This window comes from Anomaloglossus baeobatrachus, chromosome 2 (assembly GCF_048569485.1).
Source record: "Anomaloglossus baeobatrachus isolate aAnoBae1 chromosome 2, aAnoBae1.hap1, whole genome shotgun sequence".
Classification (NCBI taxonomy): Eukaryota; Metazoa; Chordata; class Amphibia; order Anura; family Aromobatidae; genus Anomaloglossus; species Anomaloglossus baeobatrachus.
The window spans coordinates 621285171-621306647 of record NC_134354.1 but is presented as its reverse complement, the minus strand read 5'-3'; the positions used below and the strand labels follow the sequence as shown (position 1 = coordinate 621306647).

Sequence of the window (21477 nt, the reverse complement as noted above, 5' to 3'; positions counted from 1 at the left end):
AACAATTGCACGAAATGTGGGCATGCAGGGCGTCAAAAATATGATTTCCACCACAGTTTAAGTGATTCTGAGGGTGAGTTAAATTATATGATCTATGTTAGCAAGTATGCATAAAGGCATCTCATTTTGTAGAGTGGATGTGAATTGATTTACAGGATCTGGTCAATCGGCCCCTAGTGATGGGCGGACTCGCAGAAGATACCTGGGATTAGTGGGTCCAACAGGGTTTAAAAAAACCCCCAAAACCCGGTTCGAGCCCGTAATTGATCCCAGATATCTGGCCATATGGCGGGATCCATATAATTCTATGGGGACCAGAATCTGGGGATTTGAAATGGTGGTAGAAGGGATAGGGGGATTGGAGCAAGTGCGTTATACTTACTGAGTCTCCCATGCGGCTGTAACACTACTTTAAGGGTCGTCATTATAACTAATGCATATGCACTGCTTCCTCAGCCCACCGGCAGTCCCCACATCTTTGATTGGTTGCAGTCATACTCGCCCCCACCATGTTTGACAGCGTGTCTGACTGCTTTCAATGAGAGACACTGTGTGCGGTTCTCTATTGGTGTAAAAAAAATAAAATTGGCGTAGGATCCCATATTATGATACCCAGCAAAGATAAAGCATATGGCTACAGGCTGCAGCCCTCAGCCATGTACTTATGTTGACTGTGTATCAAAATAAGAGGGACAGCATGTGGCTTTTTAAAATTATTTAAATAAATAATTTAAAAAAACAATATGTGGTCCCCCCCAATTGTGATACCCAGCCATGATAAAGCTGACAACTGGGTGCTGGTATTCTCAGGCTGGGGAGGCCCATGCTTATTGGGCCCCTCAGCCTAAAAATATCAGCCAGCAGCTGCCCAGGATTTTTGCATCCATTAGATGCTACAATCCCGGAGCGTTAGGGTACTTTCACACCTCCGGTTTTTCTTCTGCGGCACAATCCGGCACTTTGCAGGAAAATCGCAACCATTTTTTTTTGCTGCCGGTTGCGATTTTCCTGCATAGACTTTAATTAGTGCCGCATTGTGCCGCATGGCCTTGCGTTCCATCCGGTTTTTGCCGCATGCGGCAGATTTAACCGATGCGGCGGCCGGATGGAACGTTGCCTGGCACGTTTTTTTGTGCGGCAAAAGAAACCGCATCGCGCCGCATTCGGCCGATGCGGCGCATCTCTCAATGCATGCCTATGGCGGCCGGATGCGGCGCGATGCGGCAAATACCGCATTCGGCCGCCGCATGCGGTTTTTGCCACTGCGCATGCTCAGTAGCATGCCGCAAGCGGCAAAAACCGGGCGGGCCGCATGGGAAAAACTTATGCAAAGGATGCGGTGTTTTCACCGCATCCGTTGCATAGCTTGCACAGCCGGATTGAGCCGCAGGGCTCAAGCCGGATGTGTGAAAGTAGCCTAACCCGACTCATCCCGATTGCCCTAATGTGGTGGCATTCGAGGTAATAAGGGAGTAACAACAACTCACAGCTGCTACTGAGACCTAGATTAGTTAAGGGAGGCATCTATGAGACCCCGATTACTAATCTGTAAGTGAAAAGAAATAAACACAAACACCGAAAAAATCCTTTATTTGAAATAAAATACAAAAAACACCCTCTTTCACCCCTTAATAAACCCCAAAACACTCAGATCCGACATAATCCACACAAGGTCCCATGACAATTCCAGATCCGCTACAGCTGAAGTGACAGCATGTGGGCACAGAACATGACCACCTGCTGTGAGCTTCAGGCAATGACTTAGCCACAGCAATGACATCACTCACTTATTTGCGGTTGCACGGTGGAAGACCGTGGGAACCTCTAGCTGAGTATCATAATATGGGGGGACCATATGCCAATTTTTAAATTTATTTTTACACCATAGGTATGCACACACAGTACCTCTGATTGAAAGCAGTCAGGCATGCTGTCACACAGGGTGGGGGCGCGTCTCACTGCAACCAATTAGAAACACGGTGACTACTGGTGAGCAAGGAAAACAGTGTATATATATATATATATATATATATATATATATATATATATAATGAATAATGATCAGCCCCAGAAGTAGTATGAGTGACATGGAAGCAGTGCACAGCCACAAGAGAGACTTCTAGCGCACCTGCTTTCCCCCTTTTTTTTTTCTTCATTTTTCCTTTATCTTTTTTAATTACCCTAGTTGCCAGACTCGGATCATTAACTGGAGTTCTCTGAGAACTCTGGGTCAGTGTCAGTGTTCGGGTACTTTTTAGCCTGCGTGGATCCGGACTTTTACGGTTCGGGTCTGCCCATCCCTATCGGACACGTCTTTAATCTGTAGCTAGTGGACTGAAGCTGTAAGAACTGCTTCCCACTTGACGGCATTCAATGCACTTCACTTGATTAGCAGGGTGGGCCAATCAAAAGAGGAGCCAGGGGTGTAGTCAGACAACTGACATGTAGTGATGGGCGAACCCCGACTGTAAAGTTTGGGGTCCGTATCGAACACATAGTGTTCATGCACATGGTCCCGAACATGAGTTTTCCTGGGAATTTTGTGTTACAGTTTGGGTCCAATTCGGGTCCTGGGGCTGTAAAAAAAGCACATTAGTAAAAAACATTATGATTATACTTACCGGTCCCGCAACGCGTCCTGCAGACCCACTCAGCCGCTGTCTCCCGGACGCTTCTGCTTCCGGGTCCAATCATTAACTTCTGGTGGTATTCACTGCACTGCTCGTCACTTAGCAATTTTCGGCTTTTTTGGGCCATGTTCTCGGTGACGTCAGGGTTCACCCGAGTCCATGAGCCATGGACTTGACTGAACTTTGACTGTCACTGTGCGAGTCTCGCATCGGTATCACCTGGCATGGTGCACATTCTCCTGACAGGAGTGGGTCGGCTGCATGTATTTCCATGCAGGAGAGGCACTCCTGTCAGGAGAGTGTGCACTGTACTGGGTGATACCGATGCGAGACTCACAGGAGTCATGCGTAAGCCTCAGCTGTGCGCTCGGGTGAAGTCTCTGACTGCTGTCAGCCGAGTCTCTGTGAGCAGACCTGTGTTTTTCTTCTTGCACAGATGTAGAAGAGCTGAAGATACTCGCCCGCCTTTGGAGGGTTTCTTTTGGGTAATAAAGATGGAGTCCTAAATGTCTTCTGTTTTATTTCTAATAAAATATTTTTTTCTCTGTGTTCTTTTATTTTACTGTTAAAATAACAGACAATCACAGACGCTGTCACAGAGTGGGCATCATATTCATCATCATATAGTGATTGGATACTGGAGTAAACTGAATCCAGCCCATACATTTTAGCATATTCCAGGTTACTCCAACAGCCAACCACAGACACCCATTCTGTGTGACAGCGTCTAAGATTGGCTGTTGGGTCCCTCACACATATAGTAATGTAAAAATAAAAAAAAAAATGATGTAGCGCTCCGCGGTGGTTTTGATTCTCAGCGCAGATGAAGCGGATGGCTACGGGCTGCCACCCCACATCTGCCTAGCATTACCTTGGCTGGCAATCAAAATACAGGGAAGCCCATTAATTTATTTTTTTTAATTATTTAAAAAAAAAAAAAATGAGTGGGCTCCCGCCGTATTTTGATCGCTAGTCAAGTAAGACCAGGCAGCTGGGGGCTCTTTACCCAGCACGTCCAGCGGCCCTGATGGTGGTGGCATGCTGGTCATGCTGGGTAATAAAGGGGTTAATACCAGCTTTGTATTTTCAGCCCGAAATTCATGGTGTCACGCCAAATTAGACATGGCCACCATGAATTTCTAGTAAACAGTAAAAAGAAAAAACACAATACAGAGAATTAAAAGAAATAAAACAAAAAAATATTTAGAGACTTCATCTTTATAATAAAAAAATCCTTTATCCGACGTAATCCACAGGTAGAGCAATGCCAGCTCTGCTTCATTGCTCTGTACAAACAAACGTCTATACAGAGTGAGAAGCAGGCTGACAGCAACAGTTAAAGTTCAGTTCATAGCTAAGCCACAGACTCGGGTAAACCCTGACGTCACCGCGAACACAGCCGAAAACAGCCAAAGACTGCCGAGTGACGAGCCGTGCAGTGAATACCCCCGGAAGTTAATGATAGGACCCGGAAGCAGAAGTGGCCGGGAGACAGTTGCTGATCGAGTCTGCAGGACGCGTCGCGGGATCAGGAAGTATAATGACAGTGTTTATTATTAACTATATTGTTTATTTTACAGACCCTCCCGCCCCATTCCATAACTGTAAAGTCCAAGTTCAGGCTTCGGACGCAAGTTTGAGTTATCTCAGAACCCGAACTCGAACTGTACAAAAAGTTCGGGCGAGTCTCCCGAACAGAAACAATGAGGGGTTCGCCCATCACTACTGAGATTGACTAAATTCTCTGAATCGATTCACACCTACTCTATAACGCTGTACTGTGTATACAAGCAATATAGAAATAAGGGGTGTATCCCCATTATACAATCACATTCAGTTTTTAAAAATATAAAGCTACAGTAAATACTAGTGATGAGCAAACCTAAATTGTAAAGTTTGGTGTTCGTACCAGACACCCAGTATCCGGGGCTTGTACTGGAAAATGAACTTCTCACAGAAGTCCATGTGCGAGTTCAGATGGTGTTTGAATGCTGAATATAGCTTATTGAAAGGCTGCAGCTCAGCCAATAAACAATCTTTCTGCATGGGTAAGATGTCTGGACGCTGCTGGGAAGAAAATAAATATTTTTTTTTTAAAATAACTCGGGGAGAACACCTATTTTTGATAAGTAGCCAAGAAAGCAGACAGCTGCGGGCAGTTCATGAGAAATTCCATGCCTGCTGCTGACCAGGAGTAACCTATGGAGCTTCCTTCTGAGAATGTTTTTGGAACAAGGCTCCATAAGATTCGATGGATGTTGTGTGCCATTGCACCATTGCATTAAGATGGAACTGCGAAGATTTTTTAAAATTAATAAATTGGTGAACAAGGGAATTTGGGTGGAGTCTTTATTCCCCATTGGAATACGGTGTAACATCGAGGATTTTTTTAATGAATAAATAGGTGAATGAGGGAGTGTGAGTGATTCTTTATTCAAATAAACTATTTTGTTCCAGTATATGTATGTTTTTTACCTTTACACTTACTGGCTTAGTAATGGGGGTGTCTGATAGATGCCTCTCCATTACTAACCCCTAAGCTTGATACCAGCTGTCAATTCACAGCTGACATCAACCTTAAAAAGATTACCCTAATTGCCACTGCAGAACCATCTAATGGATGCGCAACTTCTATGTTCGCTGCGGGTTGCTATTTTTAGGCTGGAAAGGGCTAAATAACCATGTACCTTCCCTGCCTGATAACACCAGCCCCCAGTTGTCTGCTTTACCTTGGATGGTTATCAAAAAGAGGGGGGGGACCCCACAACATTTTTTTTTTTAAATGTATTCCCTATGTACATTTGTTTGCAGGGCAATTGTCCTGTTCTTACCCCCATTCTACTTTGTTTTGCAGCTCCCCTAGCCCTTACTACAATTATTTTACAGCCATTATACAGCATGAAAGTTTGGGTTGCCAATTACTTACTGTATATGGGAATCAGGGTTAATATTGAGTCAAGTCCGGGTCCTGAATCAAACTTTTAACTAAAGTCCGACCGAACCTGGTGAAAATGAACATCCACAGGTCCACTCATCCCTACTAAATACTTAAAAAGAGCTGTTACATTTGTCTTCAATGGACTTTCATGTATTTAATTGTACCATCATTAATAAATATGACAGCAGTATTCCCTGTCACCTTTCTCTATGAGATTGCCAGTAAATTATTTGATTTGTGAATCATTATTATTGTGCCAATAAATGTCATATATGCCTATGACCAGCTTGAGAGAAAATGAAAATATCTCATATTCCAGGAGATTTCAGAATTACAAATGTCACATCTTTAGATTGCTCTCGTCTCATACACTGAAGTGATAGCCCGGCAAAGAATGCAAACAGGAATAGTCAGTCCTAACCTATTTACAGAGATGTACACCACAATGATGTGCTGCTGGGTAATCCCATATTTATGCTGCAGCTCCTCTCGCATTTGCTATACCCATAAGGGCATATCCTGTAGCCTAAACAACACAAGTATAAACTGGATTTTATATTCACACTTGATAAACAGCAACAGAAGCAAAAATGGGATGCTGAGTGCTTCTGGTTGTCATCAGAAAAATATAATTCCATTTTAGCTGACATCTCACAAATATAGCTCCAAGTGCATCTTGTTTGTGATGTGTAATTGAAGTGGAAGTTTAATCCCGGGGCTCATAAATCACACAGAAGCTCTAGGCCCTCCCTTATGGCTGATACAAGTGAATTATCAGTTTTTCAGCTTGTACCATACCCAAGTTCTTTCAGAGTGTAGCAGACCATTAACACATTCAAAACCTCCTAACACAGTGTCGGATGGGTGCTGAAACCATTTGTACTGCGTCCTTCTGCTGACATGTGATAGACGTAGGTGACGGATGCAGTGAACTCGTATGGCCACTTGTGCACAGAGCTGTGACTTTGGCCATATTAATGTGAGTCCTAAAGGAACACATAGTTCATAAATGGACTAACCCTTCTGTTACCTTCTACTGATTTTAGATTTGTCCATTTTAGCTTTGTATATTTCTTTCAATAATAACAGAAAAAAGTGAACCCTTAGCTGGGGATATAATATCTAATGTCTAAAAGAACGACAAACTAACTATTCTCTAACAATTGTAAATGGGAATAGTCCTGCACTGCAGCTTATCATTAATGTTTATATTAATATTTCTATTGAAAAGATTAATTTGTATTATGGGGAGCTTTATCCACATACATATTATTCATCGTGTAATATAAATGTGTGCAGATTTTTTATATACTTTTTTTTCATCAGTTCCTCAAGGTGTTCAAGATCTCTGCTTGCTGACAATCAATGAGAAGCTTTGTGTGCAGCTACAGATTACAGTAGCCAAATCAGAAAACGCTCCATGTAATGGTTTCTGATCCAGCTTTAGAAGTGACACCTCAAATACAAGATGAAAAGGAAAAATCCCATAAAAATCTACAGGTTCACTTATTGCTTCAGTTTCCCACCTGCTTTCTAGTACCACATTGAAGGGAAAACGCACGAGATATAACTGAAAACATGGCCTAAATCGTACTATCATTATTAGCCACTGTAAGGAGATGGCCACGAGCAAAAGATTATTGGACTTTTTGCAGCACGAAGCACTGATAATGTCGTTCATATTGTTGTTTTATTAGATATTTTCTTGCTTGTTAGTTTAAGGTCACTTGTCTGTACACAATTGGAAGGGGGAAGGGGTTATAACAGTATTTCATCCTAGTTGTCCTCCCTGAATTCTAATATAATCAGGCCTACAGTAGGATTCCTTGTCCTGCATCTGGTAGGGGGTTGTGCATCTTTGTTCATCTCTGCTCCCATTACACATCTTTTCTGACTGGGCTTACGGAACCTTCATACTTTGAGCTACATATAGAAAATATCTAAATGGGGGTGTGTGATGAGCACTTCTGCCCATCTAGGGGGCTGATCCCAGGAGAGGGAGAACAATAAGCCACACGTTTGGTCATGTGGGTTTGTGCTGTGATGCGAGGGGGGCAAGGATCTGTTACTGCGGTCGGGTCTTGCTGCCTGTGAGGACATAGGAATATATTCTGAGCATGAAGCTATATTCCTATAGCCGCCATCTTGTCAAGCTTCAATCAGAATGCTAATGAATCTGAGGAACCTGTCTGTTTAGCAGTGGTGTGACAAAGGAAAAAGTCTATGATATGGAAATTAGGTGAGCCTTGGGAACACAAAGAGAGAGGAAGACCTCCCTCCGTGACACTGTAGCAGAAGTTCCTATCTACTTAGCAAGCTTGGTAATATCCAGACAGCCAGGCTCCAGTAGAATATTGTTAATATTTTGTGCGCCGTGCTTCCTAGAAATATGGCAAGCATAAAAATGGTGTCTCAGCATGCGGACAATGCTAGCACATATTTTATATGGAAGTGGGGCCTTTGGAAGTACCCCAAACATGATATAGGGCAGTGGGGAACCAGCAGACCAGCCATGCGTCCTACCATTTTGAAGCTAAAATCATAACTGTCAAAATGACAGCATTGACGTCCGCCTATGACGTTCCCAGGCAAAGTTATGGCCAATATTCCCTTTTAGGATATTATTTTGACTCCAGCCAGGGGTGGAGCAGTGCTCCCTCTGAGGTCACTAAGGTAGGAGGGGACAGGGATTGAGCCTAGTTGATAACCTCAGTGCAGCCATTTTTTAGCTGTTCTTGCTCGGGGTCTGTGTCTGAGAACACATGTGAGGAAGTTCCTGGAAACCTGGTCAAACAGCGCCCCCCTGTGACCAGACGCACAAGGTAACTGCTTGAACTGTATGCCTGTTTGTAAACCATACTTTATTGTAAATGTACTCTGACCTATGTATATTCTGTAGATTCCATATTGTATATATTGTAGTTTCTAGTGTGCCTTAGGCTGATTAAAATATATAATTAATCATGGGCTGTTCTGTTATCTCGATCTTGAATCCCACATCTGTGTGCTCGGTTAATAGTTACCATAAATGGTTGGTGGCAGCGAGTTTGTGCCAAGGATCATTGTGGGGCGGCCAGTGAGATTTGGGGAGGTTTTTATATATTCCGTCCGCGGAGGTCGGGGGAATAATATACCCTACTCTCACCGGGAGCCCTTCAAGCATCGGCACAGTAGAATAGCGACCTCCTTGCTTATTGTCAGGCAATTCCATAATTGACCTGACTATAAGAGGGGCGCTAGAGAGCGCGTCACGTGCTCTGTCTGTCGGTCGGACGGGTGGTAGAAAGGAAGGACGTAATTCCCGCTTCCTATACCCCCCTTTTGTGACATGTTCCGTGACACTGCCCATGAATGGATTATAAAGATTGGAGCTGGATACAGATGCTATGGTTGTGGTATCCATCATCTAAATTTGAGGAACTATGCTAAGCACTGTTGTTGCCGATACATGTACTGCAGTCCTGATATCCGTCATCTGGAGGAGTATAAGGTCTATGGTTGCTGAAGACTGTGTATGGAACAAATAAAAATTGTTGCATCTTTAACCTGCCTAGGTGATTACTTTAACCCACAACCGCAGATCTTCACACCAAAATAACAAAGATATTAATAACTAAAAAAAAAGGTGTGTGACTCTAAATGGGACTGCAAGTGATATACTTCTCAGGTGGTCCTGGGGTAGAACAGTAAATATACACATTTTCTTAATTGTAAAGCTGGAAATGTGACCATAAAATGTAACAAAGAATCAAACATCTTTATACAAATACACATAAAACAACAGAATTCCCAATAGTCTTGAATCCGATCACTCTCAATATTTTGCATCATTCCAATTATTGTAATAAAAAGAACATTTCTTCCAGGTTTTACTTTTGCTTCTATGAATCATAAAGCAATTCATTGATCAATTTCATCTTCTGGACCCTAAAACTTTTGACCTTTCTGGTTGTATACGTTGTGGATTATATTTTATCATTTAAGACCTGGTTGACTGATGGAAAGTGGAGGTATAAGCCAAGTTATCATTGGAATGATTGAAAAGCTTACTTTATACAGACTTACTACAAGAACTGTATGAGATATTAGAAACCTCAGTACTTACAATCTGGAAATCGTGTACCTCTACAGCTTCATCATTACCCATTCCAGTCTTGAATGTTTCTAGATTGTTCCCAGCATCAATTTCCATTGATCCTTCTTGTATCTTGCCATTGATGCTCATAGTATAGTGAACGTTATAAACCTGCAGAAGTAATAATAAAAGTAAGAAATAAAAATATTGGAGACATAGTGGGAATATGAATACAGTCTTCCTTCAATTTTCCTTTAAACTACAAATATTGCCATATAGTACTTGCGTATTTTACAAAATTCATCTAAATGTACACTTAAGTCACAAATCATTAAAGGGACACTGCAGCAGGCTTCTGCAATGTAACTTGAAGACAGTATGATGCAAGAGTTAAAACAGAAAAATCAGCCCTGTGTGTCTTATCTTATAGTCTGCTGTAGTTTACCTGAAATGCTAGTTTAAGCCTGTTATCTTTATCATTAGTGGGTCTCAGCAGCTTGTGAGCTCTAGTCCAACTCCGCCGCCTTCTGCGATTAGCAGCTTTTGTCTATGGAAAGGTACACTGAAAGCCTGGAGTGGGCGGGGGCAGCTCTCCCAGCACTGCTACATATAAACTCTCAAATCTTTCACTGTGTCAGTAATTTAAGTAATATATTATTGAACTCAGGATTTCTGTGCTTGCATTATGCTTCTCTTAGATGAGGTAGCAAAAACCTACTGATATATCCCCTTTAAAGCATTTTAGACAGAATTCTGGTGTAAATTATTCTGAAAGCTGTGCAACTCAGAATTGAGCAAAAAAATTGGGACTTTTGGTATTTTCACACCAATTTTTCCCAGCTATGCCAAATTAGGTGGAGCAGGAGTGGGATTGAAGCATGACATCACAGCTTAGCTAATTCATGATGAACTATTTCCTTTGACAGAAATGTTAATCTAGTTAAGGACTGGAGTAAGATTTATGGTGAGTTGCATGGAGGCCACTCACCAGACGTGTAATTGGTCAAACATTACTGATTCATAAGTCTTTTCATCAAGTAGGAGTGTCTGGCTCCAAAATGCCCCCTAAAGGCCCATTTACACACAAGATATCGCTAACGAGATATCGTCAGGGTCATGGTGTTGGTGATGCACATCAGGCCTAGTTAGCCATGTCATTGTGTGTGACACCTTTTTGCGATCAGTAACGATCGCAAAAAGGTGTCAAATCGTTCGCCGTATACACGTCGTTCATTTTTAAAAAATCGTTCCTTGGTTGAAACGCAGGTTGTTTATCGTTCCTGCGGCAGCACACATCGCTATGTGTGACACCGCAGGAACGAGGAACAACATCGTACCTGCGGCCGCCGGCAATGAGGAAAGAAGGAGGTGGGCGGGATGTTCCGCCTGCTCATCTCCGCCCCTCCACTTCTATTGGGCGGTAGCTTAGTGACGCCACACGAACCTCCCCCTTAAAGGAGAGATTGTTCCGCGGCCACAGTGACGTCGGTGAACAGGTAATTGCGTGTGATGCTGCCGTAGCGATATTGTTTGCTACGGCAGCGATCACCCCGTGACGCGCCACTGATGTGGGTGGGTGCTATCGCTCGCGATATCGCTAACAATGTCGCAGTGTGTAAAGTCCGCTTAAGGCCTTGCTCCATCTTCATGATGGTCTTGACAACGGTACAGGGCAAAGTGAGAGGCTCCTGATTCATTAAGAAGCATGTGTGTTTGCCACAACTAAAAGCTAAGTGAAAATGGAATGAGAGCTACAAAAGTCGGATAATATTTTGGTGTAATAGCTTTGATGAATTGGTCCCTTTGCTTATAACATTTTCTGATCACATGTAAAATTTAACAGATAAATGTTAATGCATATGTGGCACCCCTGAGTAAATCAGGGTGCCACGGGGTACGGCATCCAGGTTCTTAAGAAGTCGGTGTCACTACCAACAGCACCACAAATCCCAATCAACACCTCACATCATGACCTGTCAGACACACCTGTGGGTTGGTCTAGCTGGAATAGGGCCACCCACCTAGGGGTCAGGCAGACTGGTGGGAGGGAAGTGAATCAGTTTGAGTTCAGTTAGAGTTGAGGAAGGAGTCGAGTAAGAGCCCTCGAGGAGAGAGGGGCTGGGGAGAGTGAGCTTCCAGGGAGCTAGACCGTGGTTGGGTCGCAGACAGTGGTCCGGGACCAGAGGAGTCGGGGACCGGTGGCAGTGACATTGGAAAGGGTGCGACGGACATAGTCTAGGAGGACTGTCGCCACCGGATAACCCAAAAGAAACTGACCGGTACCGAGCACGATGGGGTACAGGACCCTAGGTCAGGAGCCGATTCAACATCTTGGCAATTAACCTGCAGAGAGAGGAAACCTTCAGGGACCTTTTTACAGAGCTCAGAGATTGGGGGCATCAGCACAACGCGGGGTGAGGGGGGGCAGGGTTTTCCAGCCAAAAACAGCCCACTGAAGTCCCAAGTGCCAGCTCCCAAGAGCACAGCTACACTTTACAAGGGTAGCGGGGCCCTAACCGCTTCAAGCCGAGGGGTCACAGACAGACACTAAAATTGTGCATGGAGGTGGACTCTGGGACCATCAAGTGACACTGGTGGGAGCGGACACCTGGACGGGGCTGCCCTGTAGCAACTGTGACATACAGAGAACTTGGTTTATCTTCAGTGTGAGTGTCTGCTTTGTAATCCTCATCCTAAACCACAACTACCCACAGTAAGTACCTCGCTCCCCCTGCACCCTGCGCTCCCAACTAATCACCACCAACAACAACGTCCCTGAGCCCGGGGCCATCCCTACCTGTGGAGGGACTAACATCAGGCTGCTTCACTCCATCTGCCCCGGTACTCCCTACAGCAGCGGCGGTACTCCTATTACCGCAATCCACAGGTGGCGTTACAAACTTATCCCCTGTATATACCACCCTTTTCACAGATCCAAGTGTCCGCCAAGCAGAGTCTGGGCCCCTCGAGCCACTACGATCCTGGATCCAACGAGCGGCTCGACCAACACCGGGGCGGTATACATAACTTGTAAGATATCCATACACTTGTCAGGTGAATTATTGAGGAATGGCATAGAGAAAAACTTTTAGAAAAACCTAACTGCCTGGTAAGCAGATAGGACTTCTTAAATCTGGGGCACGTGTAATGCAGAAAATCGGTGTCTATAACGTGTATGTCAGCAAAAGACAAACAAACACCATAACTGATATATACAAGTGTATATATATATATATATATATATATATACACACACACATTAAACACACATGTAAAGGAAATTTCAGGTAAGACGGTAATGATCATACTATGCAACAGGAGAGGAACCTGCAATCTGAAGTAAGGCAATGCCTTTAAATAATAATAATAATAATAATTTTATTCACTTATATAGCGCTATTAATTCCACAGCGCTTTACATACATTGGCAACACTGTCCCAATTGGGGCTCACAATCTAAAGTCCCTATCAGTATGTCTTTGGAGTGTGGGAGGAAACCGGAGAACCCGGAGGAAACCCACGCAAACACGGGGAGAACATACAAACTCCTTGCAGATGGTGTCCTTGGTGGGATTTGAACCCAGGACCCCAGCGCTGCAAGGCTGCAGTGCTAACCACTGAGCCACCATGCCGCCCTGATTTCATGTTTTTGGCATTCCTTTCATTTCTGTACTGAAAGTAAACTACATCCCCATTTTTGGCCTCCATGTCATGCTCACGAGTGTTAATGGCCTATGTTGAGTCAGGATGCAATGTGCATCATGAGAAAATACACGAGGCTGACTGTAAAATATCTCTGTTCGGCATATTCTAATGCTGTTAAATGTGCATGAAAAGTGCTTGATAAGACACAGGGAAATGGGAACGACGAGATGGAAAGACGGATTCATGCTATGATTTGGTAGAAAAAAGAATACTCAGACAAGCTGAATTTTCAAACAGTGCACAGGGTGAAGAACGTGTTTACTTTGCATCTAATACATAAAGGAAAAAAAACAAATGGAAGCCTTGCTCCGAAATTCAGCACTTACATTTACATTTTTGCTCCACTAAATATGTATTTTGATAAATTTACTTTTCAGTCAAAAGCTAGTGAATGTTATCTGACTAGTACATAAAATGTTTTATAAGCAACATATTGATGCGTGCACCTTTTATAATGATCAGATGAATACAGGAGTTTAAAGATAATCTGACTGGAGATTCATGCAGCCTGAATCATGGGCAGCCTGAATCATGGGCAGCCTGAATCATGGGCAGCCTGAATCATGGGCAGCCTGCATCATGGGCAGCCTGCATTATGGCCAGTCTGAATCATGGCCAGTCTGAATCATGGGCAGCCTGAATCATGGGCAGCCTGAATCATGGGCAGCCTGAATTATGGCCAGTCTGAATCATGGGCAGCCTGAATTATGGGCAGCCTGATTCATGGCCAGTCTGAATCATGGGCAGCCTGAATCATGGGCAGGCTGAATTATGGCCAGGCTGATTCATAGCCAGCCTGAATAATGGCCAGCCTGAATGATGGCCAGCCTGAATCATGGGCAGCCTGAATAATGGGCAGCCTGAATCATGGCCAGTCTGAATCATGGCCAGCCTGAATCATGGGCAGCCTTAATCATGGATAGCCTGAATCATGGGCAGCCTGAATCATGGCAGCCTGAATCATGGCCAGTCTGAATCATGGGCAGCCTGAATCATGGGCAGCCTGAATCATGGGCAGCCTGAATCATGGGCAGCCTGAATCATGGCCAGTGTGAATCATGGGCAGCCTGAATTATGGGCAGCCTGAATCATGGGCAGCCTGAATAATGGCCAGTCTGAATCATGGGCAGCCTGAATCATGGTCAGTGTGTATCATGGCCAGTCTGAATCATGGCCAGCCTGAATCATGGGCAGCCTGAATCATGGGCAGCCTGATTCATGGCCAGTCTGAATCATGGGCAGCCTGAATCATGGGCAGCCTGATTCATGGCCAGCCTGAATGATGGCCAGCCTGAATCATGGGCAGCCTGAATAATGGGCAGCCTGAATCATGGCCAGTCTGAATCATGGCCAGCCTGAATCATGGGCAGCCTTAATCATGGATAGCCTGAATCATGGGCAGCCTGAATCATGGCAGCCTGAATCATGGCCAGTCTGAATCATGGGCAGCCTGAATCATGGGCAGCCTGAATCATGGGCAGCCTGAATCATGGGCAGCCTGAATCATGGCCAGTGTGAATCATGGGCAGCCTGAATCATGGGCAGCCTGAATCATGGCCAGTCTGAATCATGGGCAGCCTGAATCATGGGCAGCCTGAATCATGGGCAGCCTGATTCATGGCCAGTCTGAATCATGGGCAGCCTGAATCATGGGCAGCCTGATTCATGGGCAGCCTGAATCATGGCCAGTCTGAATCATGGGCAGCCTGAATCATGGGCAGCCTGAATCATGGCCAGTCTGAATCATGGGCAGCCTGAATCATGGGCAGTCTGAATCATGGTCAGCCAGAATCATGGCCAGCCTGAATCATGGGCAGCCTGAATCATGGGCAGTCTGAATCATGGCCAGGCTGAATCATGGCCAGGCTGAATCATGGCCAGGCTGAATCATGGGCAGCCTGAATCATGGGCAGCCTGAATCATGGGCAGCCTGAATCATGGGTAGCCTGAATTATGGGCAGGCTGAATTATGGCCAGTCTGATTCATGGCCAGCCTGAATAATGGCCAGCCTGAATCATGGGCAACTTGAATCATGGACAGCCTGAATCATGGGCAGCCTGAATCATAGCCAGGCTGAATCATAGCCAGTCTGAATCATGGCCAGTCTGAATCATGGGCAGCCTGAATCATGGGCAGCCTGAATCATGGCCAGTGTGAATCATGGCCAGCCTGAATCATGGGCAGCCTGAATCATGGGCAGCCTGAATCATGGCCAGTCTGAATCATGGGCAGCCTGAATCATGGCCAGTGTGAATCATGGCCAGTCTGAATCATGGCCAGCCTGAATCATGGCCAGCCTGAATCATGGCAAGGCTGAATCAAGGCCAGGCTGAATCATGGGCAGCCTGATTCATGGCCAGTCTGAATCATGGGCAGCCTGAATCATGGGTAGCCTGAACTATGGGCAGGCTGAATTATGGCCAGTCTGATTCATGGCCAGCCTGAATAATGGCCAGCCTGAATCATGGGCAACCTGAATCATGGACAGCCTGAATCATGGGCAGCCTGAATCATAGCCAGGCTGAATCATGGCCAGTCTGAATCATGGGCAGCCTGAATCATGGGCAGCCTGAATCATGGGCAGCCTGAATCATGGCCAGTGTGAATCATGGGCAGCCTGAATTATGGGCAGCCTGAATCATGGGCAGCCTGAATAATGGCCAGTCTGAATCATGGGCAGCCTGAATCATGGCCAGTGTGTATCATGGCCAGTCTGAATCATGGCCAGCCTGAATCATGGCCAGCCTGAATCATGGCCAGCCTGAATCATGGCAAGGCTGAATCATGGCCAGGCTGAATCATGGGCAGCCTGAATCATGGCCAGGCTGAATCATGGCCAGCCTGAATCATGGGCAGCCTGAATCATGGCCAGCCTGAATCATGGGCAGACTGAATCATGGCCAGGCTGAATCATGGGCAGCCTGAATCATGGTCAGGCTAAATCATGGCCACGCTAAATCATGGGCAGCCTGAATCATGGGCAGCCTGAATCATGGGCAGCCTGAATTATGGCCAGTCTGAATCATGGGCAGGCTGAATCATGGCCAGTCTGAATCATGGGCAGCCTGAATCATGGGCAGCCTGAATAATGGCCAGCCTGAATCATGGACAGCCTGAATCATGGGCAGCCTGAATCATGGGCAGCCTGAATCATAGCCAGGCTGAATCATGGGCAGGCTGAATCATGGGCAGCCTGAATCATGGCCAGTCTGAATCATGGCCAGTCTGAATCATGGGCAGCCTGAATCATGGCCAGCCTGAATCATGGACAGCCTGAATCATGGCCAGCCTAAATCATGGCCAGCCTTAATCATGGCCAGACTAAATCATGGCCAGCCTGAATCATGGGCAGCCTGAACCATGGGCAGCCTCAATCATGGCCAGGGTGAATCATGGCCAGCCTTAATCATGGCCAGCCTTAATCATGGCCAGACTAAATCATGGCTAGCCTGAATCATGGGCAGCCTGAACCATGGGCAGCCTGAATCATGGACAGCCTGAATCATCGACAGCCTAAATCATGGACAGCCTGAATCATGGGCAGCCTGAATCATGGGAAGCCTGAATCATGGCCAGACTGAATCATGGTCAGTCTGAATTATGGCCAGTCTGAATCTTGGGCAGGGTGAATTATGGCTAGTCTGAACCATGGGGAGCCTGAATCATGGGCAGCCTGAATCATGAGAAGCCTGAATGATAGGCAGCCTGAATCATGGGCAGCCTGAATCATGGTCAGAATGAATTAGAGTCCTTAGCATAGGGTCTTGCAAAGAGTGGAGGTCAGGTTTGCACACCTCCACACACTTTATTGTATGTAGAGCAGCCAAAAAAAGCTAAATACATTTCATTCACAATTACGATGTGGCATTGTCAGATTCTATAGTTTTGGAGCATTAGGTCTCATTTAGATATCAATTTTTCATATGTGTTCCATGGTTTTCATGGATAGAAACCATTAGAGTCTACGTGGTTGTTCACATGTCCATGCTTTTTTGCCATCTGAGTGTTCTGCATTACAGAAGCATGTCCATTTATGATCCAAGACGTGATCAAAATCACTTATAGAAGCCTATAAGTCTGTGAGAAATCATGGACAGCACACAGATGACATCTATCGCTGTCCATTTTTAAGATTATAATAGAAGAAGTTCTGCAATAATTGTTTTTTTTGTTTCATATCACGAAATAAAAAATGGTATCACTGGCTTACTGACCAAGCAATGATGAAAATGTAACCCTAAAAACTGATGAAAATCAAGTCTAGTTCATTAACATATACTCCCATGTCAGATTGTTAAAAATTAGTTCAAACATTAGCTGGAAGTGTCACGGGTGTGTCACGGGTTTCTGGCAATAGTAGGTCACAGCGTTTGGCTGCTCCCTAACTTTCTATTGTTCCTGCTGTCAATATTCATTATAATAGGTAGCTTTCCTGCTGGATTTTCATCTACCTCCCATTTGGACCCAGCAGGAGCTCATCTTCCACCAAGCTGCTGATTAGTATTCTCTTAGTGCTTAAATACTCCCGTCTTCCCTGGACTGGTGCTGGTGATATTATTCAGTTCATTCTAGCTCTGTTTACAAGCAGGTGGCTTGCTCTCATGTGTAGTATTGTTGTTGAAGCTTTGCTGAACTCCTGCCTGAGTCATATAATGATAAGTAGTTCCTGCTTTTTCCCCCGTGTGTTCTCCTTGTGTCTTCCTTTAGCGTTTAGTGGGGTTAACGAAGAGCTCATCCCATCCATTCCCTATTTGCCCAGCACTAGGGATATCTAGGATCAGGTATCCGGCTCGGCACATAGGTGCGGAACCTATCTAGGGTGGTGAGGGACCCCAGGGACCAGCAGTAAGTTTGGTCAGGGGGTCACCATCTCCCCCTACCTTTTGCCACTAGCTTGGTACTTCCTTGTACCTAGTGTGACAAGAAGACAAAAAATAATTCTCAGCATTAGTATTACTGCAGCGTTTATCTCCAGTCTTTACCACTAAATTAATTATTCTGTTTAGGTTCCTGTTTCAAAAGGAAGCAGACGGTCCTTATTGATTTTTTTGGGGTCCCTCTGGTTTCCAATTTGTCCTGTATTTCAAAGTTTTATTTCTTTTCTAAAAAACGACAAACAGATACTACACGGATGCCATATAAATCAAGGGGACCCCTCTACTGACATTACATTGCAAAGGGAGCAGACAAATGGTGCCTAAGAGTGCATTCACACCTGCATCCTGACGTTTCGTTTTGAACAGAATAATGGAATTGGTGTTAATAATAGATCCATTGATAACTGATGCTAACGGAAGCAGAAGGCGATTCATTATTATAAGCTCTGTCTGGGTTCTGTTATATGTTACTTTTTAGAAATGGAAGAATAAGTTCTGATACACTTTTTTTCTTATTTTCTAAAACTCGCAAAAATAGAATCCAGATGCTGTAAATAATCAGTGATCTTTCTATAGTACATACCTGCAAGTTTCTCCACTCTTACTCGGATTTATTTTTTTCTCCTATTCTATACTGGCTTTTTCCTTTTTTGGATTTTGGTTGGGATGCCGCAAAAGGGTTTTGGGGAATGTGCTAGGTGTAACCATTTAATTTTTAGGGGACTCCAGTTAGTTTCCCTCGAGTCACTATTCCTATTTTACGAAGAACCTCTCATATAATGCCAGAGCTCGGTGTGTGTTCATATATAGTTCAAAAGCACAATATTCACATGATCCCTGTATTTTAATACAAAACATGCACTCTAATTCCTCTCTATCCTTATCCGCATTCTTTCCTTATGTATAATAAGATAAGCTACATTCATCCATAAAAGAAGAAGCAGAAATCTCCAGAAAGATGATGCATCTTTGGTATTCATGCACATTTAATATAGAAATAGGTGGTGTAACCATGGTACGCTAATTGGTAAGTATGCTAGCAAAACAAAATGTTTCCTTAGGCATACACAACTTTGCCACCAGAATATTAACTGGTAAAATGCATATAAAATTACCATGGAAAACTTATATGGAAAGTTCTGTAGATCCACTTCTTGCTTCATACTGAATGCATGTTAGACAATCAAAGATTATAAGCAAAAAGGGCAGTAGTCCGGGCGCTGCATAGATCCAAACTACGCGTTTCCGGAACACCTGATGAAGGGAACTTACTGTCCCGGAAACATGTTGTGTGATTAAAGGTGTGGTTTGGATCTATGCAGCGCCCAGACTACTGCCCTTTTGCTTGTAATCTTTGATTGTCTAAACAGCTCTCGGCTCAGGCAGTTGGTGCAGCAGCGCAATCTGGAGACCATGTAGCCGACGGATGTTTATTAATACTTCAGCAGAGCAGATGGTTGCGGTCGCTTGGACCTATCCCTGGATCTACCTTCTAGGGGATCGGAGGTGATCTGACCTCATGAATGCGTTGTTACAGAGTTGTGCCTGCCAGCACAACAGTAGGAGGTGAGTGCAATCACTGCTGTACTCTGTACTCCATCAATCGGTTTTACACAGGAGCGCCTTCTTATTCCTTTGTTTTGAATGCATATTAGAGGGATTGTCCCAAATGGGCAAGTTATCGCTTAGTATTAATTCTCTATGGATAGACTTCTCAACTTTTTTTTTTTTTTTGTTAAGTCAAGTGCCCTTTCCAATCTCTAACCCCCAAGGAAGCGATCTGTTAATAAAAAATGTTATTTAGAAGTAGGGCTGTGTTCACACTGATTTCAGAGGCTCTATTTAGAGCCTCGCTTGGGGTTTCCTTTATATTCTTCCCACCAAATCTATAGACACTATGCTAAAAATCTGATGTTCTCCGTTGTAAGTTATTGAGAGCCTGTTGGAACATACACTGTGAGGTGGCTTGCCAATCACAAAATCAACACCCTTAAAAATGACAGACAGTTTAGTCCCCCTAGAAATGACAAAATGACGGACCCCAGATCAGACACTCTAAGGGGCACTTTGCACACTACGACATCGCAGCTGCGATGTCGGTGGGGTCAAATCGAAAGTGACGCACATCCGGCGTCACAGTCGATATTGTAGTGTCTAAATCCTTTTTGATACGATTAAGGAGCGCAAAAACATCCAAATCGTATGATCGGTGTAGTGTCGGTCATTTCCATAATTTTGGAAGGACCGATGTTACGATGTTGTTCCTCGTTCCTGCGGCAGCACACATCGCTGTGTGTGAAGCCGCAGGAGCGAGGAACATCACCATACCTGCGTCCTGCGGCTCATGCCGGCTATGCGGAAGGACGGAGGTGGGCGGGATGTTTACGTCCCACTCAGCTCCGCCCCTCTGCTTCTATTGGCCGCCTGCCGTGTGACATCGCTATTACGCCGCATGACCCGCCCCCTTAATAAGGAGGCGGTTCGCCGGCCAGAGCGACGTCGCAGGGCAGGTGAGTGCATGTGAAGCTGCCTTATTGATAATGTTCGCTACGGCAGCTATCACCATGATATCGCAGCTGCGACGGGAAAGTGCCCCTAAATATTAGAGATACCAACAATTTGATTGATCTGTATTTCAAGAAGCATGTTGATGATCGATATTTTGCCTGTGGATATGTGGTAACTTACCCACTTAGGGCAACCTTTTTAACAACATGTAGGAGGTGGATGGAAGGGAGTAGGGCATTTTGAGAAGAAGTAACTAATTCTAAAGAATTAAACAAAATAGACTTATAAAAATTTAACATTACTGATTTCAGCACATCCAACAATTTTTGTGTTTTGCAGACAAATCTTCAAAATATATTAACATTTTAAAGACAAAGAACTTCATTAATAGAAACATTTTTTTTTCTTGGATTAAACTGTGTGAAAAGTAATTGTGTATAATGGTTTAGTTTTGTGCTAATTATTACTCCTTTTTAGTCAAAGATTTTGTTTAACTTATCTGCCGGAATTCTTAATTGTCTGTTACTTCTATTAGTTTTTTTTGTTTAAAGAAATAAAAGAATTATACAATAGAAGTAAAAGACAATTAATGGTAGTCTGACAAATGTACTGTTGAACAATTACTGAGAACAGTGTTATTCTGCTATAATTTAGTGGAAAATATTAGACTTTTATGAAATATTATCCTTTTGCCCTTGAGAACAGCTTTTTTTAGGGTTAGTTTGCTTTCATTTATGCTGGTG

At 44.2% G+C, this 21477-nt stretch overlaps 1 protein-coding gene across 1 annotated transcript in view; it reads right to left on the bottom strand.

Annotated features, from left to right (window-relative positions):
• Window positions 1–21477, bottom strand: part of CNMD (chondromodulin) — a 130441-nt gene that overhangs the window by 89006 nt on the left and 19958 nt on the right. The window contains exon 3 of the mRNA XM_075334379.1: window positions 9674–9814. Within this exon, the coding sequence (XP_075190494.1) occupies window positions 9674–9814 (141 nt within the window). The remainder of the gene's footprint in view (window positions 1–9673; window positions 9815–21477) is intronic.